Source organism: Drosophila grimshawi, unplaced genomic scaffold (assembly GCF_018153295.1).
Source record: "Drosophila grimshawi isolate 15287-2541.00 unplaced genomic scaffold, ASM1815329v1 contig_1377, whole genome shotgun sequence".
NCBI lineage: Eukaryota > Metazoa > Arthropoda > Insecta > Diptera > Drosophilidae > Drosophila > Drosophila grimshawi.
In genome coordinates this window covers 14456428-14472096 of record NW_025062900.1, presented here as the reverse complement: position 1 = coordinate 14472096, position 15669 = coordinate 14456428, and the positions used below count along the sequence as shown (strand labels likewise).

The window sequence follows — 15669 nt, the reverse complement described above, 5'->3', positions numbered from 1 at the left end:
TCGTAGTGAGGCATTCAGATTATAACAAATTACATGTGCCTTTATGAAATTTGCATATTTTATTAAATGAACTAAGCTGCTCTTGCCCCGCAGCCAAACAATTTGTATGATGCCGTTACAGCTATAAAAAAAAATAAATAAAAAGCGAACTAGCCACAAATGGTTGTTGGGAAAAGTGTGCAAGGGGCGGCATAAAGGCCAGACCCAGCCAGCTCTTGTCAATGGCAATAACAATAATAATAATATGATGTGATTAATTGTGCAATCGATAAAAGCCGTGAACCGTTCAATACTGATTTTCACTAAAAAAAAAAAAAGAGGAAAAGAAACTCACTCGAAAATGAAAGTGACAAACATGTGCAGCACAAATGTTCGAAACTTAAGTCAGCCAAATATGTGCAAAGATTTTTCACACTGTCGTGGAAGAATTTTATAATTTGGGTCAATGTTGCGGCCATAAAGAAATGTCGAAACCGAGAATAACTGAAAGAACAGCAGCTGCGAGAAGACAACCAAAAAAAAAAATGTATTTTTGCATATTTTTGTATATTATTTTGAAAAATAATTGCGCATTTGCGTCAGACACTGAAAATGATTGCGCGTAGATACAAAAAAACGTTGACAATTTTCGAGCAAACAAAATTGGCAAAACGCTAGCTCCAAAAAGAGCATTGCTTCTTTAATTAATAAACAGCACAAAGAAAGAGTAGCTGAAAAATGTCGATGAAATTTGTTGCGCCTCAGTTGATAACAGAGTTCAACGATCTATATTGATTTGCAATTTGCGACTTGTCCAATTGCACCATTTGTGTTGTGTTGATTTTGATTTTGTTCAAGTAAAAAGACCTTTTAATGTAATTTTTATGAGCAGGATTTTTGCCACGCTCCGTTTTTTATTTCAATAGTATTAAAGTATCGTATTATATATGTTTTTCATTTCGTTTTTTGTTTCTTTAAATTTTATATTATATTTAATATTTATGCATTCATTTTTTGTATGAATTTTTGTTTGCTTTTCGACGCTTTTACGTAAAAATGATAGGGGAAATATGTCGGAAAAAAGACTTTTGTTTAACTAACATAAAAAGCCATTTATTTATGTATGATTTGTAGTAAGTAGTTTAAATTTTTGTATATTTCATTTTTATCATTATTATTATTATTATTATTTTTATTTGCTTGCATGCATTAGACATTGTGTCGTGTGTGTAAATGTATGTGTTAATGACAATTATTACTGCCAAATTGTTGTTGTTGTTGTTGATTCAGCAATAAATGTTCCTGACACGCGTTCAAGCACACAGCCCATATAGGCTGGCAGGAGACGGAAAGTGTTGCACAGCGTTCGTAATCGTAATTGCCGTTTATCGATAAATATGTATGTATGTATGAATATAGCAAAATACAAACATGAAAAGCGCATACAGAGAGCAAATGGCGGAAGATTCCAAGTATATGTGTATGTATGTATGTATGTTTGTTTGAATGCATGTATGCACGTACGTTTGTATGTATCTATATATGTATGGCTAGATGAGACGGTTGGAAAACGGAATACATATGTGTGTGCGTGTGCGTGTGTGTTGCTCTTGTTAGTGTGTTGGTGTGTCTGGAATATCTGTTCACCTAACCGAATGATGAGCATATCTCAAATATGGCTAAAAGACTGCATTTCATATTTCCGTTAATATTACACATTTTCTCAAAGTTCTCTTGTATAAAAAATGATGATACCATTGCGCGCCGCTGATTTTGTATGTATGCGTCGTATGTGTATCTTGCTTCCCTGCCACATAAAAATAGAGCTTCATGGTTTCTCCAAATAGTTTACATATATAAATAAATATATGTATATATATAGATATTTTCATTTATATTGGTTGGTATTTTCTGTATATATCGCTGCTTGACTGACTTTTCTCTCTATCTCATTTTCCCTCTCAACACCCTGTGTCTCACTCACTTTCAATAGTCTGTGTGTTTATATAGATCGGTGTATATATGTATGTACTATACTGCTGTACAAAAATGTATTCAAAAATTTTGCTTGCGTTGCTTTGCGTTGTTGTTGTTGTTGTTATGTCTTGTTGCTTACAAAATACTTTCCAATACAATTTCTTTAATTTTTAGTTTATTTTGTTTTGTTTTTTTTTTTATTTTTATCGTATGAACCAAAAATGTTTAAATATAATAATGCAGAAATTTATAATGTTGTTGTAGAGGTTTGTTTTGGGTAATTAATTTGTTGTTGTAGTTTTTTTTTTATTTAATTTTTTGACATCGTTTTCTTTACTTGATTTTTGACCACAATTACCTCAAAATGTTTCTTGGCATTTTTCAATAAATTTAAATATTATTAATTACTTTTTTCTTGCTTTTAGATTTTTAGTTCATTTAAGCTTTCTTATCAAATTTGTTGGTGTGTTTGTTGTTTTTGATGGTGTTGTGTTGTTGTTGCTGTTATTGTTTTTTAAATTTTATTTTCTAGTACCCGCAAGTAATCAGATAATCTCCAAGTTTCTCCACCACGGAAGCGGCCTGCTGGGGCTGTACAGGATCCTCGTAGATGGAAACGATGACGGCTAAAAGAAAATACATATTTTTTATTGATTATAATGTAAGTTAACTGAATTATTATTACATGTTTGTACTTGAGTCTGTAAGATACTTTCAACACTAATGTTATCGATAACCCACAGTTGCCCAATGGTTTAATGGCCACAGGTCAGGCGACTGTTCAACACTCAACATTCTGCACTCAGAATTCAATTTAATCATCAGTAGAAATCTCTTAAGCTATTTCAACATGGCTACATAATTACACACACACACACACATACACAAATGTGTTTGGCTGCTGTTTATCCAGTTGACAATATAACACACAGACACACGGACGTATAGAGAAAGCAACCAAAGAGACGGCGGCAATAGAGAAACAGAACTAACCGTATTTTACACAACATCATCAACCCAAGAAGATTATGAATAAAACGCGCAATAAAGCGGGGAGAGAGAGAGATTTGTGGACCAGGTGAAAACCGGACAGACCGGCCGGCCACAGAAAGATAGCCACACACAATACTATATTGAATGACAAGTCTACCACTCCACTGTAAATGTGTATGTATTTGTATATGAACAGCATTCAAATACTGAGAAATGTAAGCGAATCTCGCATTTCGAATCGGAGTCAAGTGGCTGGCTCCTCTCTCTTGGGGAGCTCCTCTCCTTACTACATTAATCAATTGTGCAGCAGCAAATTGTTGTTAACCCAATTGATTGACGACGCTCCAAGCAAAGCAGCAAATCAAATCAAAGCCAACAAAAAAAAATTCCAACAAATTTTTGAACTGGGGTCAATAAACCAAAAGTTAAGTGTCATGTCTGCGAGAGAGAGCGAGCGAGATAAAGATAAGCACACACACACATACACTTGTAACAGCAACAGCTGGAAATCGCGGCTCAACACCCAACTACACCTACACGTCGTAACAGAGAACTGTTAGTATGTCATTCAATCGATAGCTGATAGCGATAAAAAGGCTGTTTATGAGATAAGCACTCTGATAGCACATATTACACCTTTCATATTTAATTACACTTGCACACGACGCAGCATGCCTTGAGGTATTTGAGGCGTATCCACAGCATGCATAACAAGTTGTACTTTAGTTTTAAGCACAATTAAATAGCAATGTAAGACTCACACATACATACATACACACACGCACTTATATATATATATGCAAACAAGGCAATGTTAAGCTGCGATGGTCGCTTATCCAGTGCCATTTGAGCAAAGTGTAATTTGCGGTAAATCAAGTGCTTAGTAAAGTAAATTGAGTCGGTTTTAAGCTTTGTATGTATATATATATACAAATATATACTTGTATGTGTTCGATCAGCTGTTCTATTGCCAAAGCCACGAAAAGCTAAAATTTAATGCCAAATAAAGACAAAGCAAGAGGCCAAAAGAGACTAATCCCAGGCGCCACAATGTACACGCACACATCCAAACAAACACATACGGGACAGAAAAAGAGACAGAGAGAGAGCGAGAGAGAGACCAGTTTGCCATTTTATGCCAATTTCTTGTCTACTATTTCCATTTATATGCTGCTTCTCCGCTCGCTGGCCGCTTTTACGGCTTATTCTGTGCAACATTTGCACTTGAAATGGATTATGGCAATAACCTTGAGCTTTGCGGCTGCTGCTGCAGCAGCGGGCAGCCGGGCAGCGACGTCGCTCAACAGTTGCCGCAAAAAAAAAACTAAAAATAAAATAAAAGTAGACAAATATGGAAGGCGACGACGTCGACGCAGTCGGCAAACAAGCTACAAAAACAAATTTAGTTTCATGGCGCACACAATCATACAACACACAGAGACAAATATTCGTTAGACAGACAGATAGATAGCTGCTTCCAAGACTTTTCACATCAACGTTTTTAGGCACAAGGTGTAAAGAAAAACAAAAAAAATGAGTGAGTTTTATTTTTCGCCAGAGAGAGGGAGAGAGAGCTAGTGTGTGTGTTTGTCTGTCTGTTTGAAATGCATTTGTGTGTGGCGAGGTGAGTTGCCAATTGACCGGAAAAATGGAGCAGCAACGAACACAACTGCAGGCATAAAATGATTGCCCATCATTTACAGCTCGTTTAACTTCTGGTTATTTTATATTTCCATTGGTGTTATGTAAATTGAAAGATTAGCCACTATTCATATTTACATATATTAGGCAAGCACTGCTGCCTTTTATGAAACCCCCTCAACAGATACAAATTAAAAGTAATTATGAAAAATGCTCACTGTTCAATGCTTATCATAATGATATAAGCTGGATGGCTATTGCCAAAATCGCCAAACTTATCTGGTTATTAAATACTTTGCACCTACATGCACAAAGCAAAAGTAAGACATAAAGCCCAGAGCTGATAACACACATCCTGCTTCTTTTTTTTTCATTTCAGTTCGTTATTCGTGAGACGCAAATCAAAGTGCCAAAATACTTGTCACCGGTTCTGGTTAAATGCAATATTAATTTCCCACCCAATTACTTTTCATTTAAAGCGTTTGACAACTCTGGCAGTTTATTTGCTGTTACTGTAACTCACCTTGTGTCGTCTTCATGCAGTGCACACCGCTTCTGCCAAGTTTTGCGCGCACTACGCGATCTGTGCCTGAGAGGTAAATGTACCGTTGACCGGCTAATGTTACGCCGTTGCTGGTAAGCAGGTCCTGCTGATCAAATCCGCTAATCAATTTGGCCAGCTCCTCCTTTGTAACCTGTAACAAGTCAGAATGTTAAACAACTCATTAAAAAAAAATTATAATATGCAATTGCTTGTAACTATTCTGTTCGTGTCTGTGACACCCTGCAGTAAAACTTATGAGTCATGCACGCGTGTCATAAATTTTTGGAATTTATGTATGCTGCGCGCTAAGCCGTACGTGCACATACGGGTTTTAATTTTAAATAATATGCGTCCTTCCACAGAATCGTGGTATCTGCCAGTTAAGCGTGTGCCATTGCAAAAAAAAAAACAAAATTCATTCATTTGTAATCAGCAAAAACCCACTCAAAGCAGGCGTGAGAGAGACAGAGAGAGAGAGGCAGAGAGCAAATAAAAACCCACCACTAGCAACATTCACCACCCATGAAACGAAGATGATGACGACGACGTCTGTCAACTTGTTAACAAAATGTGAGACACGCTGTTGCTGCAGCAGCATGCCCAAGGAGCGTCTGACCATTTGCCTCCATATTGTTATTGTTGTGTAAAAGGGAAAAACTAGTTTGCCAACACTTAAGCAGATCAGCGTTGCCATACCCCACGCAATATGTCATTAACATTTGCAGGACACACCAAAACCGCAAACTGCACTCTCTTTCCCTCTCTCTTGTTTCTTTTGGGCTTTGTGCGATGTTGTCAAGCGCCAGGAATTTTGGCAAAGTAATTAGAATAAACATGATTAATAGTTTAGTTATTTGCTTAGTCGCAGCGCCACAAATGTTAATGATATCAACCGGTTGAAAGAGACGTAAATAGAGGATATTGATAATAAAAAAAAAGAACTTCCAGAAGTTTCCAATTTGAGCGTAAAAATGTGCGCGTTTGCATGTGTGTGTGAGATGTGCCTGTGTGTGTGTCTGTGGTTGTGTTTGTGTGTGTGTGTGTGCCCGAGTGAGTGTTGAATGCTTGCAAAGAGAGCGCCGCTGGTTCGAAAAGCCGGTTTTGCGAACACAGTCAGAGCTATACCAAAAATGTTTAATAAATTAATCAAAAGCACTCAACTAATTAAAGCAACGCTTAGAAATAATAGACAACAATGGCAATGACCACCAAAATTGACAAGAATATCGAGAACGTTGACTTGACGTGTGGTTGCCTTGCCGCCTCGCCTCTGGCCAAAACAAAAAATAGAATTTGTTTCATTGAAATTGGGAATGACGCTGGTTTTTTTTTCTTCAATATTCTCAAATTGCAATTCTTTATAATGTAAAAACTGGTTTTTATGGTGAGTTTTTGCAAACTTTAATGCCATAAGTGTAATATGCAAAAATACGCTATTGATAAGCGTTAAAAGCATACACACAAATAGAATAAATAATCTTGGAGAGCAGCTGATCCATGCAAAGAGTAAAACTAAATAAATATATTAAGCGATAAAAGTTGTACGATGATGACTCATGAAAATGTTGCAGAGAATCAATCAAATTCAAATAAATAAAATATAGGTAACGAACGTAATAAGTAAGAAAATGCAGAAGGCAATAAGTCAGAGAAAGAGAGAAACAAATAAATAAAAATAAAATAATACAAAATGTATGTAACACGTCGGAACGGAGGCCACCGCAAAATGAAAGTGATATCTGTAGATGTGGAGAAGAATTGCAAACACAACAAATGATGGCTAAAAGCGAAGGTTGCTGATTGCTGATGGCCGATGATGATGATGTTGGCATCTCTCGAAGAGAAACACTTTTACCCAATTTTGAGACTTAACTAAAATTCAATTCACTCTTCACCAAAAAAACCAATTCAATTTGGGTGAGAGCTAATGGAAGTTGTTGTTCTATTCGTTATTATCTATTGATCCTAATCGTCAAAACAAATGGCATTGCCTGAAAAAATGCTTTGTTAATTAAAATCGATAATATAATTATCGATAAGGTTGGCGCGACAAATACAAATACACTTAAAACAAAGCACAATAGGACTAGGGAGTGGTCCCGGAACCCCGAGACCCTATCGAAAACAAGAATGGCAAAAATCCAGGCTTGACTGGAACGAACAGACGCACAAACAAAGGATAAAGTATATATATATATATTTATATACTTTACATATATATATTTGGTTAGGCGCGCACGGCGCAGTCAGCAGGAAGTTGCACACACACACGCGGAGTCATACTCATTAAATAAATGCGAAAACGTGGCTAGCATACAACATTTTGTTCGCTGCTGCTGATGACGCGGCACTGTCGTTGCGTTTTTTTCTTTTTCTTTTTTTCGAGATACATTTCTTTCGTTTCACTTCCAATCGACTCAAAACTTATTTTCATTATTTCTTGTGATAAAAACGGTTTTTTTTTTCCTTTGCCGGCAGAGGAAACAAAGATAATAATAAACGCACACACGCTCACATTTAAACACACACATCGAGCTATTGAACTAAACTGCGCTGTTTGCAGTTGTGTTTGTGTGTGTTTTGATAAGAGCCAATAAGGCCCGGTTACTAGTAGTTCTGATATGCGGCAAACGCTGAATTGAGTAAAACGGTCACTTTTTCCACTCTTTCTCTTTCTTCAATTTCTGTTAACAAGTATAAAATATGAGTGCATGTCAATGTTGAAAAGTACAATACATATGTCTATCTGTTATGCCGGCTATGAAAACTTACTCACGAGCACTCACACACACATACACATATACATACATGCACACAATCAAACCACGCTCAGTCACTGCAGGCAAACACCTTTCATCAAATGCACTCCAAATGACGAATCATCTTTGAGTGACTAATCTACCTGTACAGAGGAGACTGCGCTTATAGTGAGATGAGTCACATTATCGAAAATCGAAATGTATGCTGCTTTTATTTTTGATAACGAACAACAGCAGCTGCTGCTGCTTACTTAAAGCACCGCCACCTAATTTGTCCGGTTGCCTCTATAAATAATCAAAATCTGTGACAAGATGTGACAAACATCGCTGCTAACATCGCTAATCGACGAGAGGCTGAGCGGAGCAGAAAAGAGCGCTGCGCAGACAGACGACTGCCTTACCAGAGAGAGAGAGAGAGAGAGAGAGAGAGAAAAAAAAGAGCGAGCGAGTGATAGAGGCGGAGAGAGCACTCACGGGGGTGCACACCCAAACAGGGTGGGAGTTGCGCTTTATCAAATGAAATAAAAGTATAAATGGCGGACGTTCAGCAAAAAGAACAAAAAAAAATTGAAAGAACTCAATTTTGTTACGAATTTTAAATTACGAAAATGTACGAAATGAGTTCAAACTGCTTAACTGCTTAGTTCGTGTGTAGAGCAAAGATTTGCAGGATTTGAACAAAAGTTGCAATTTCTTTTGAAATTTGAAATTCAACCTGACATTTAAAGTCCTGCTGGGGTCAGCATTTGACTGTCACTCTCTCCTCTCTCGTTTCACACTCTCTCGCAGTGTGTGGGTAACTATATATGTGTTTGTGTGAGTGTGAGGACGCATTGTTGTTGGTCACACCCTTGAACTTGAGTAAAAAGGCCGTCGCCTTTTTTTGCTGGCCAAAAGATTAGATGAATTTAATTTTGGATTAACAGTACTACTACTACTCACCTCAAAGCCATTGGACTGCGCCCAAATGTTGCCATCGTGTCCGGCAATGCAGGCCTTGTTGACGCACTGCGAGGCCAAAAGTTGATTATCGACATAATCTTGCCAGCTCATGTTGTTGTATTTGTTGTTGTTGCGGTGGTTGTTAAAAACTATTGTATATATATATAATATATATTTGCTTGCAAGTATAACACACGCGTTACTTGGATTTGTTAAATATTTGTTACACTTTTTTGTTCACGCCACCAAAGAATTTAGTCGTAAAGAGAAAATCTTGGCGATTTTCTACTTAATTTGTTTAAGGAAACTTATTTAGAAACTGCAATGAGAGAAGAGGGGGTAGAGAAAAGAGAATTATGTTGAGTTGAAATTAACGATAAGTTAAAACTTTACGCCTTATCAATTAAAATGTGAAATTTATTTTTCGCTCCTTTTAAACGATTGAAACTTGAAAAGCAGCGTAAACTTCTTTTCTTTTTAAAATTCTCCGTTTCATTTCGTTTCGTTTCTTCAAAAAAAAACTCACACGCAACACACACTAACACAGCCAGCTAGAGATAGCACACACACAGACACAGACTATGAGTAGAGGAGGGTAAACCGTTCGCAAACAGCAGCAGTAGCAGCCCCAACACGTCCGACTTGCACAGAATGACAAAAACGATTGAATGCAAAATGTTGTTTAGTTGGCGCTCCAAGCATGGAAAATCGAGAGAAAGAAGAAAAAACACACTCAGAGCGAGCGTGAGTCACACAGTTGCCGCCGACGCTAGCAGCGCACACTCACCCACCGACTCACTCAGCGGCGAGTGCAATGCCAAAAAACAAAAAAACAACTATGCGCTGGAGCGTGTGTGCGAGCGAAATGGCATATATGGCCGTTATAAATCGCCGGTCGCGTAATGCAAATGAGTGAGTGAGAGCAGGCGATGACTCAACAAACTCGAGTCTCCTGCCTGCTTCTATGAGTGTGTATATGTATATGAGTGTGTGTGTGTGTTATGAATCGGCCTTTTCTGCCACTGCTTGAGCACTTTTCTGGCCGGTCGACGACGATGGTCAATCATAAATTAAAAATAGATCTTTTAATTTTAAGATGTACATACTTTTGTATATGTACAAACACAAAATATACGCAAAATTTATCTGATATCCGCTGTAAATTTGGCAACACCCTGAATTACTTGCAAAAGAAAGCGCAAGGCCAGCAGACAATTTTGACAAGACATTTCTTCCAGCCAAATGAGGCGGCGAGACAGAAGACAGACACACATAGACCGGCTGCTGAACTTTTTTCCACTTCTTTTTTTTGCACACTTATACACACACACACCAATATTGAAATGTGTGTATGTATGCGCAGAGCCAACGCCGTCGGCGAATATGCGCGCGTGTGCGTTTTGTGAGTGTGTGTATGAGTGAGTCGGCCTTTCTTTTGTTAGTTGGCCTTTTATTGAAACTATGCCTTGCTGCTACTTAATCTAATTCAACTAAGACTGTTGACCACACAAACATTTATTAAAACTAGCACATATCATATGAATTTTAACTAATACGCTTAGTTTCCCAAAAATCCAATGCAAACTCACACTTTTCACACGCTATGCGATGCGGCGATGAAATTATACTGACTGCGGATGACCAGAAACATCGATACTTCCATTTGATCGATAGACAAATGATTGCGCGATGCGTTCGATTCATTATATATTCGATTTATTTGACAAATGATTGTTGGCAATAACCCATTATTTCGCACAACCCATACAAAAATTAACTTAACATATTTAGTTGCGTCAATAATTATATGCAATTTTTATTTTATTTTTATTTTGCTATTTATTTTGGTTGACTTGGTAGTCCTAGACAGAATCATTTTGCTTGATCGATCTTAGCAATAGCATGGTATTGCTTTCATACATTAATAGAGAAATCCATAACAAGATTTACTTAGTCATAAATATTTAAACTTATCGTTATGTCGATTAAGAAATAAATGGCCGATAAGAAATACTGGTACTCGATAACATTTCTTTAGGACCGATATATAAAAATATATCTATCTAATTAGGCAATGTATTTTTTTAACCCAAGAAGTTAAACTATTTAACATATTTACAAAAATATTTGGAATGTGTTAATAATTATAAGTCGAATGTGTGCATCGATATAGCGAAAATCGCCTATCGAAATTGTACAATTTTAAGCTTTTTACTTCCGATGCCGTCAAAACGTTAATAAAACATACATTCAATATTTATTATAGTATTGCTAACTAATTAAAAGGAGTTAAGCCTTTGAAAATGAAAAATTTCTTTTGGACTTAACGATAGCTGAATTTTGATATATCGATAACTTCGATGTGTTCCTTACATCACTAAAAGTTTCGCAAGATGGAGCCTCTTTTGCTTGGTTGTAACAATCAGCAGCACGTGTATAAAAAGTGCCAAATAATAATCAGAAAATGTTAGTATTATTCAACGATTTAATTCATAATATGTGAAAGACGAACTAACAAGGCAGTTTGCAAAAATTTGCTTGCAAAATTTAGCCAATTTAAGTGAGCAAGAGCATTAAAAATTGCAAACGAAAATTTAACCCAAAATGTGAAACACAAAACGAAAAGAATTTTTACACGACGGCGGACGTTGCGGCACGAGTGACTGGCGCTGACAGAGAGCGAGCTAGCAAGCGAGAGAGAACGAACAAGAGAGAATGTAGTGGTTGTTGATTGTGTGCGTGTGTATGCGTGCTGGGTCAAATATATTCATTTTCTTTGGAACGACACAGGCTTAATGCATAACAAAGAAAATAAAATACACAATGAATTATATATGAGGTTAAATGAGACTATTACTTGGCAACGAGAGATTCACTTGAACCGCTACAACACCAATAAAATCATTGCAAAAATACGAAATCATTCTCTTTCTCACTCACACACACACACAAGCACGCCTTTGACTCATGGTCGTCGTCGTTGACTGGACAATGACTACGTATAGCGATTCAATGCCAACGCTACTGTCGTCATACATATGGCATATGAGCAGATACATATATATTATATATGCACATTTTATGTGGTGATATAAATATTCTTCAAGTGCGGGAAATTTAAAGAATTCGCAAAATCATTTGGTGGTTGTGCCGCGCTTACGCGCAGACTTTTCTCTCTCATTTGGCACTCATTCGCTCTCACTGCAAGTGGTTGAAATACACGCCTTAAATTTGCCTGTTGGCTTACATTTGTTCAGTACCACATTTTTTTCGTACTTTCTACTACTGTTTCTCAACTACTACGCACATGCAACACTGCAGCTAATCGTTGATAGCTTGCTACTGCTCAGACTCATGCAAATACGAACAGAAGCTACCACTACACACTGACATTGACATATCTGGTGTACTCTTTCGCACACGTACTCTGAGTGCGACGGTGACAAGACGCTCAAAAGGCCGCCTAGCGGTCGTTAAAACTCACACTGGCATCGCATACGTGAAAATACCGCAGAGCAGCACGCACAACAAAAAACACGTTTGTGTGCACTCTGTAGAAAAAAAATTTTCGTTACAACTTTTTTGACATACTAATAATATAGAAATTGTTTAACTGAACGGTGCTCAATCCGTCGAAATTCCGTATACAAATTTAACTAGTCAATTTTTTATTGTTGATAATGTAAGTGTTGTCGCCGCCGTCGCTACTGCTCTGCTGCAGCTCCCGCAGCTTGCCTGCTGCTGCTGCTGAAACTCCGCAGTCGCGCCACCGACGACGTCTCTTTTGTCGTCGATTTCTGCCTTACGTTCGTTGCCAAGCGCAGATTCTCCATAACCAAAAAAAAAAAAGCGAAGAAAAAGCGTAAAGCGAAAAAAGCAAAGCAAGAAAATTCTTGCGATAAATACTGCATTATTCTCTATTGCTGACTAAGACACCGTTTGTGATTTAATTTTTGTCTTCCTCTTTTTTTTCTTCTGGCTTTCACACAGGGATGATCGAAGTGAAATACCTCAAGATGGTCCCGCTGGCATGGACCCCGAGGGCGTCATCGAGTCGACCTGGCATGAAGTCTACGACAATTTCGATGATATGAGCTTGCGCGAGGAACTGCTGCGCGGCATCTATGGCTACGGTTTTGAGAAGCCATCGGCAATCCAACAGCGCGCCATCATTCCTTGCGTTAAGGGTCGCGATGTCATTGCCCAGGCGCAATCTGGTGAGTAATTTGATGACATGCAAACAAACAGCAAAGCAAAAAAAAACATTTATTTAAAGCATTCCTCTTCGATGAGAAAGTGCCAATTTTTTTTTTTTTGGGCGTAAAGGCCGAATTTGATGACGATAAACGGTGACTCAGATATCCGCTTTTGCTCTCGCTCTCTAACTCGAAGCTCGCTCTCCGTCTCTCTTTCTCTCTCTCTCTGTCGGAGAATGCTCTCTTTGGCGTCTCAGCGCTTGCGTACCGCTCTTTTCGATCGCGTTTACCGCGAAATATAATTTCCTCGCCATAATTGAAATATAATCGAGCATCAGCAAGTTTCTTTTTTGTTTACTTATTATTCAGCTCGGCGAAAAGTCGAGAATCGCTGGTAAATGCAATAAATGTAACTGCATATATATATAAATATAATATTTAACAGATGAAATTCAATTTGAATTATCCATTGCATCGATTTTCATCTTTCGATTTGCTTTCCATGGAAGAAAATCGATTTGGTTTTGTATATCTTGATGAGCGCATTATTATTGATTATTTAGTGTCATTTGAACTTCAAACTCTTCAAGTAATGGAAACTTCGCTCTCCATAATATGAACTAATAAATGTGGATACCTAATGGAAAATTATCTTATTGCGATTTATATTCAAATGGAAGAACTTGTTTTTCTTAACTATTATTTCACAGTTGATTTGATTTTATCATTGTTGAATCGTTCGTTATAAAGAATTGCGTCTTTATTTGTTTGTTTGTTTTAGGTACTGGCAAAACTGCCACCTTTTCGATTGCCATCCTTCAGCAAATCGATACGGCCGTTCGTGAATGCCAGGCTCTGATCTTGGCCCCCACTCGCGAGTTGGCTACCCAAATTCAGCGTGTGGTTATGGCTCTTGGCGAGTACATGAAGGTGCATTCGCATGCCTGCATTGGCGGCACCAATGTGCGCGAAGATGCTCGCATTTTGGAGTCCGGATGCCATGTGGTGGTTGGTACACCTGGTCGTGTCTATGACATGATCAATCGCAAGGTGCTGCGCACTCAGTCCATCAAGCTGTTCGTGCTGGACGAGGCCGATGAGATGTTGTCGCGCGGATTCAAAGATCAAATCCAGGATGTGTTCAAGATGTTGCCCCCAGATGTGCAGGTCATCTTGCTATCCGCTACCATGCCCCCCGATGTACTCGAAGTGAGCCGTTGCTTCATGCGTGAGCCAGTCAGCATTCTCGTCAAGAAGGAGGAGTTGACCCTCGAGGGTATCAAGCAGTTCTACGTGAACGTCAAGCAGGAGAACTGGAAGCTGGGCACACTGTGCGATCTGTACGATACGCTGTCCATTACCCAGTCGGTTATCTTCTGTAATACCCGTCGCAAGGTAAGCACTTGTTTTCCAAGATCAACCTTCTCATCCATAATGACCTCATCAATGTATATATTGATATATCTGTGAAGGGAGTATCTGGCCAAGTGTTATTCTTAACTTTTCGATCGTCTCTTTTTTGTTGTTATGCATAAACAGGTCGATCAGCTGACCCAGGAGATGTCTAGCCACAACTTCACCGTGTCGGCTATGCACGGCGACATGGAGCAGCGTGATCGTGAGGTTATCATGAAACAATTCCGTTCGGGCTCATCCCGTGTTCTGATTACAACTGATTTATTGGCGCGTGGTATTGATGTGCAGCAGGTCTCGTTGGTCATCAACTACGATTTGCCCTCGAACCGCGAGAACTACATTCATAGGTATGTAAACGCTGCAGGCATTTCAACTTCAAATTGATCAGTTGCTCCGAATCCTTTCTATGTATATATAATATCCTATAATTCTCCAATCTATTGCAGAATCGGTCGCGGTGGTCGTTTCGGTCGCAAGGGTGTTGCGATCAACTTCATCACAGATGATGATCGACGAATCCTTAAGGATATTGAACAATTCTATCACACTACTATCGAGGAAATGCCTGCTAATATTGCCGATTTAATTTAAATATTTTGTTGAGCAGAAAAAAAATATAATACAAGAAAATAAACAAGAAAAAGTGAGTGAGCTATACAGCAAAGAATTGCGCAAAAAAAGCGCAAAATATATATAATTTAAAGCAAAAATAAGAAAACAAGTAACAAAAGCAAACAAAAAAAAACTAAAATCACGTTAAATATTTATTCAAACAACAAATACTAATCAGCAGGAGCAACAATAACAACCACAACAGCATCAGCAACATCAAGCCGTATAAAGAAGAACAACAACAACTTACGAACAGCAACAACAATCGCTGGCTGACGCTTTGCCCTATTCCTAAACAACAACAACAACAGAACAAGAAGCAGAAGAACATCATCAGCTGTAACATCAATTTAAAACAACTACTACTGCGTCGTCAACAAGCAACAAACCCGAAGTCTAAACATTAGAAACCCTAAAGCGGGGAACAACATCTTTCGATTTTTGTGTGTGAATCAGACCACTACAACAACAACAACAACAAAAACAACCACATTGTTTTAGCATTTTCTAGAACTATTGATAAAAATATATTAAAAACAATACAAAAATTACATGTACACACTTTTATGTTTAAATATAACAACACATACACACACACACACACCCATCC

General features: G+C 38.0%; 2 protein-coding genes across 4 annotated transcripts; one reads left to right on the top strand and one right to left on the bottom strand.

The window, feature by feature from the left end:
- Positions 1–2270: 2270 nt before the first annotated feature.
- LOC6562211 (profilin) lies at positions 2271–10468 on the bottom strand. Of its 2 annotated transcripts, none has more exons than XM_032736080.2 (4): positions 10425–10468; positions 8836–9154; positions 5114–5285; positions 2271–2582 (listed from the first exon to the last, which is right to left on the bottom strand). In XM_032736080.2, exons 2-4 carry the CDS (start codon positions 8944–8946, stop codon positions 2485–2487), a joined length of 381 nt encoding a protein of 126 aa, XP_032591971.1. In that variant the 5' UTR covers positions 8947–9154; positions 10425–10468; the 3' UTR covers positions 2271–2484. The 2 variants fall into 2 exon arrangements, with proteins under 2 accessions (XP_032591971.1, XP_001988165.1); XM_001988129.3 differs by lacking the exon at positions 10425–10468 and adding an exon at positions 9362–9502.
- A 739-nt stretch (positions 10469–11207) lies between these two features.
- LOC6562212 (eukaryotic initiation factor 4A) lies at positions 11208–15610 on the top strand. Of its 2 annotated transcripts, none has more exons than XM_001988130.3 (5): positions 11208–11301; positions 12826–13052; positions 13813–14426; positions 14571–14794; positions 14894–15610. In XM_001988130.3, coding segments are annotated over exons 1-5 (1212 nt in total). In that variant the 5' UTR covers positions 11208–11299; the 3' UTR covers positions 15039–15610. The 2 variants fall into 2 exon arrangements, with proteins under 2 accessions (XP_001988166.2, XP_032592364.1); XM_032736473.2 differs by lacking the exon at positions 11208–11301 and adding an exon at positions 12229–12517.
- The last annotated feature ends 59 nt before the right edge of the window (positions 15611–15669 follow it).

Excerpts from the sequence above, each read along its gene's own strand:
- LOC6562211 (XM_032736080.2), bottom strand. The coding sequence starts at position 8,946 with ATGAGCTGGCAAGATTATGTCGATAATCAACTTTTGGCCTCGCAGTGC. Across the intron at positions 5,286-8,835 it reads CGCAGTCCAATGGCTTTGAG|GTTACAAAGGAGGAGCTGGC; the intron begins GTGAGTAGTAGT and ends GACTTGTTACAG. Across the intron at positions 2,583-5,113 it reads CTGCATGAAGACGACACAAG|CCGTCATCGTTTCCATCTAC; the intron begins GTGAGTTACAGT and ends ATTTTCTTTTAG.
- LOC6562212 (XM_001988130.3), top strand. Across the intron at positions 13,053-13,812 it reads CATTGCCCAGGCGCAATCTG|GTACTGGCAAAACTGCCACC; the intron begins GTGAGTAATTTG and ends TGTTTGTTTTAG. Across the intron at positions 14,795-14,893 it reads CGCGAGAACTACATTCATAG|AATCGGTCGCGGTGGTCGTT; the intron begins GTATGTAAACGC and ends AATCTATTGCAG.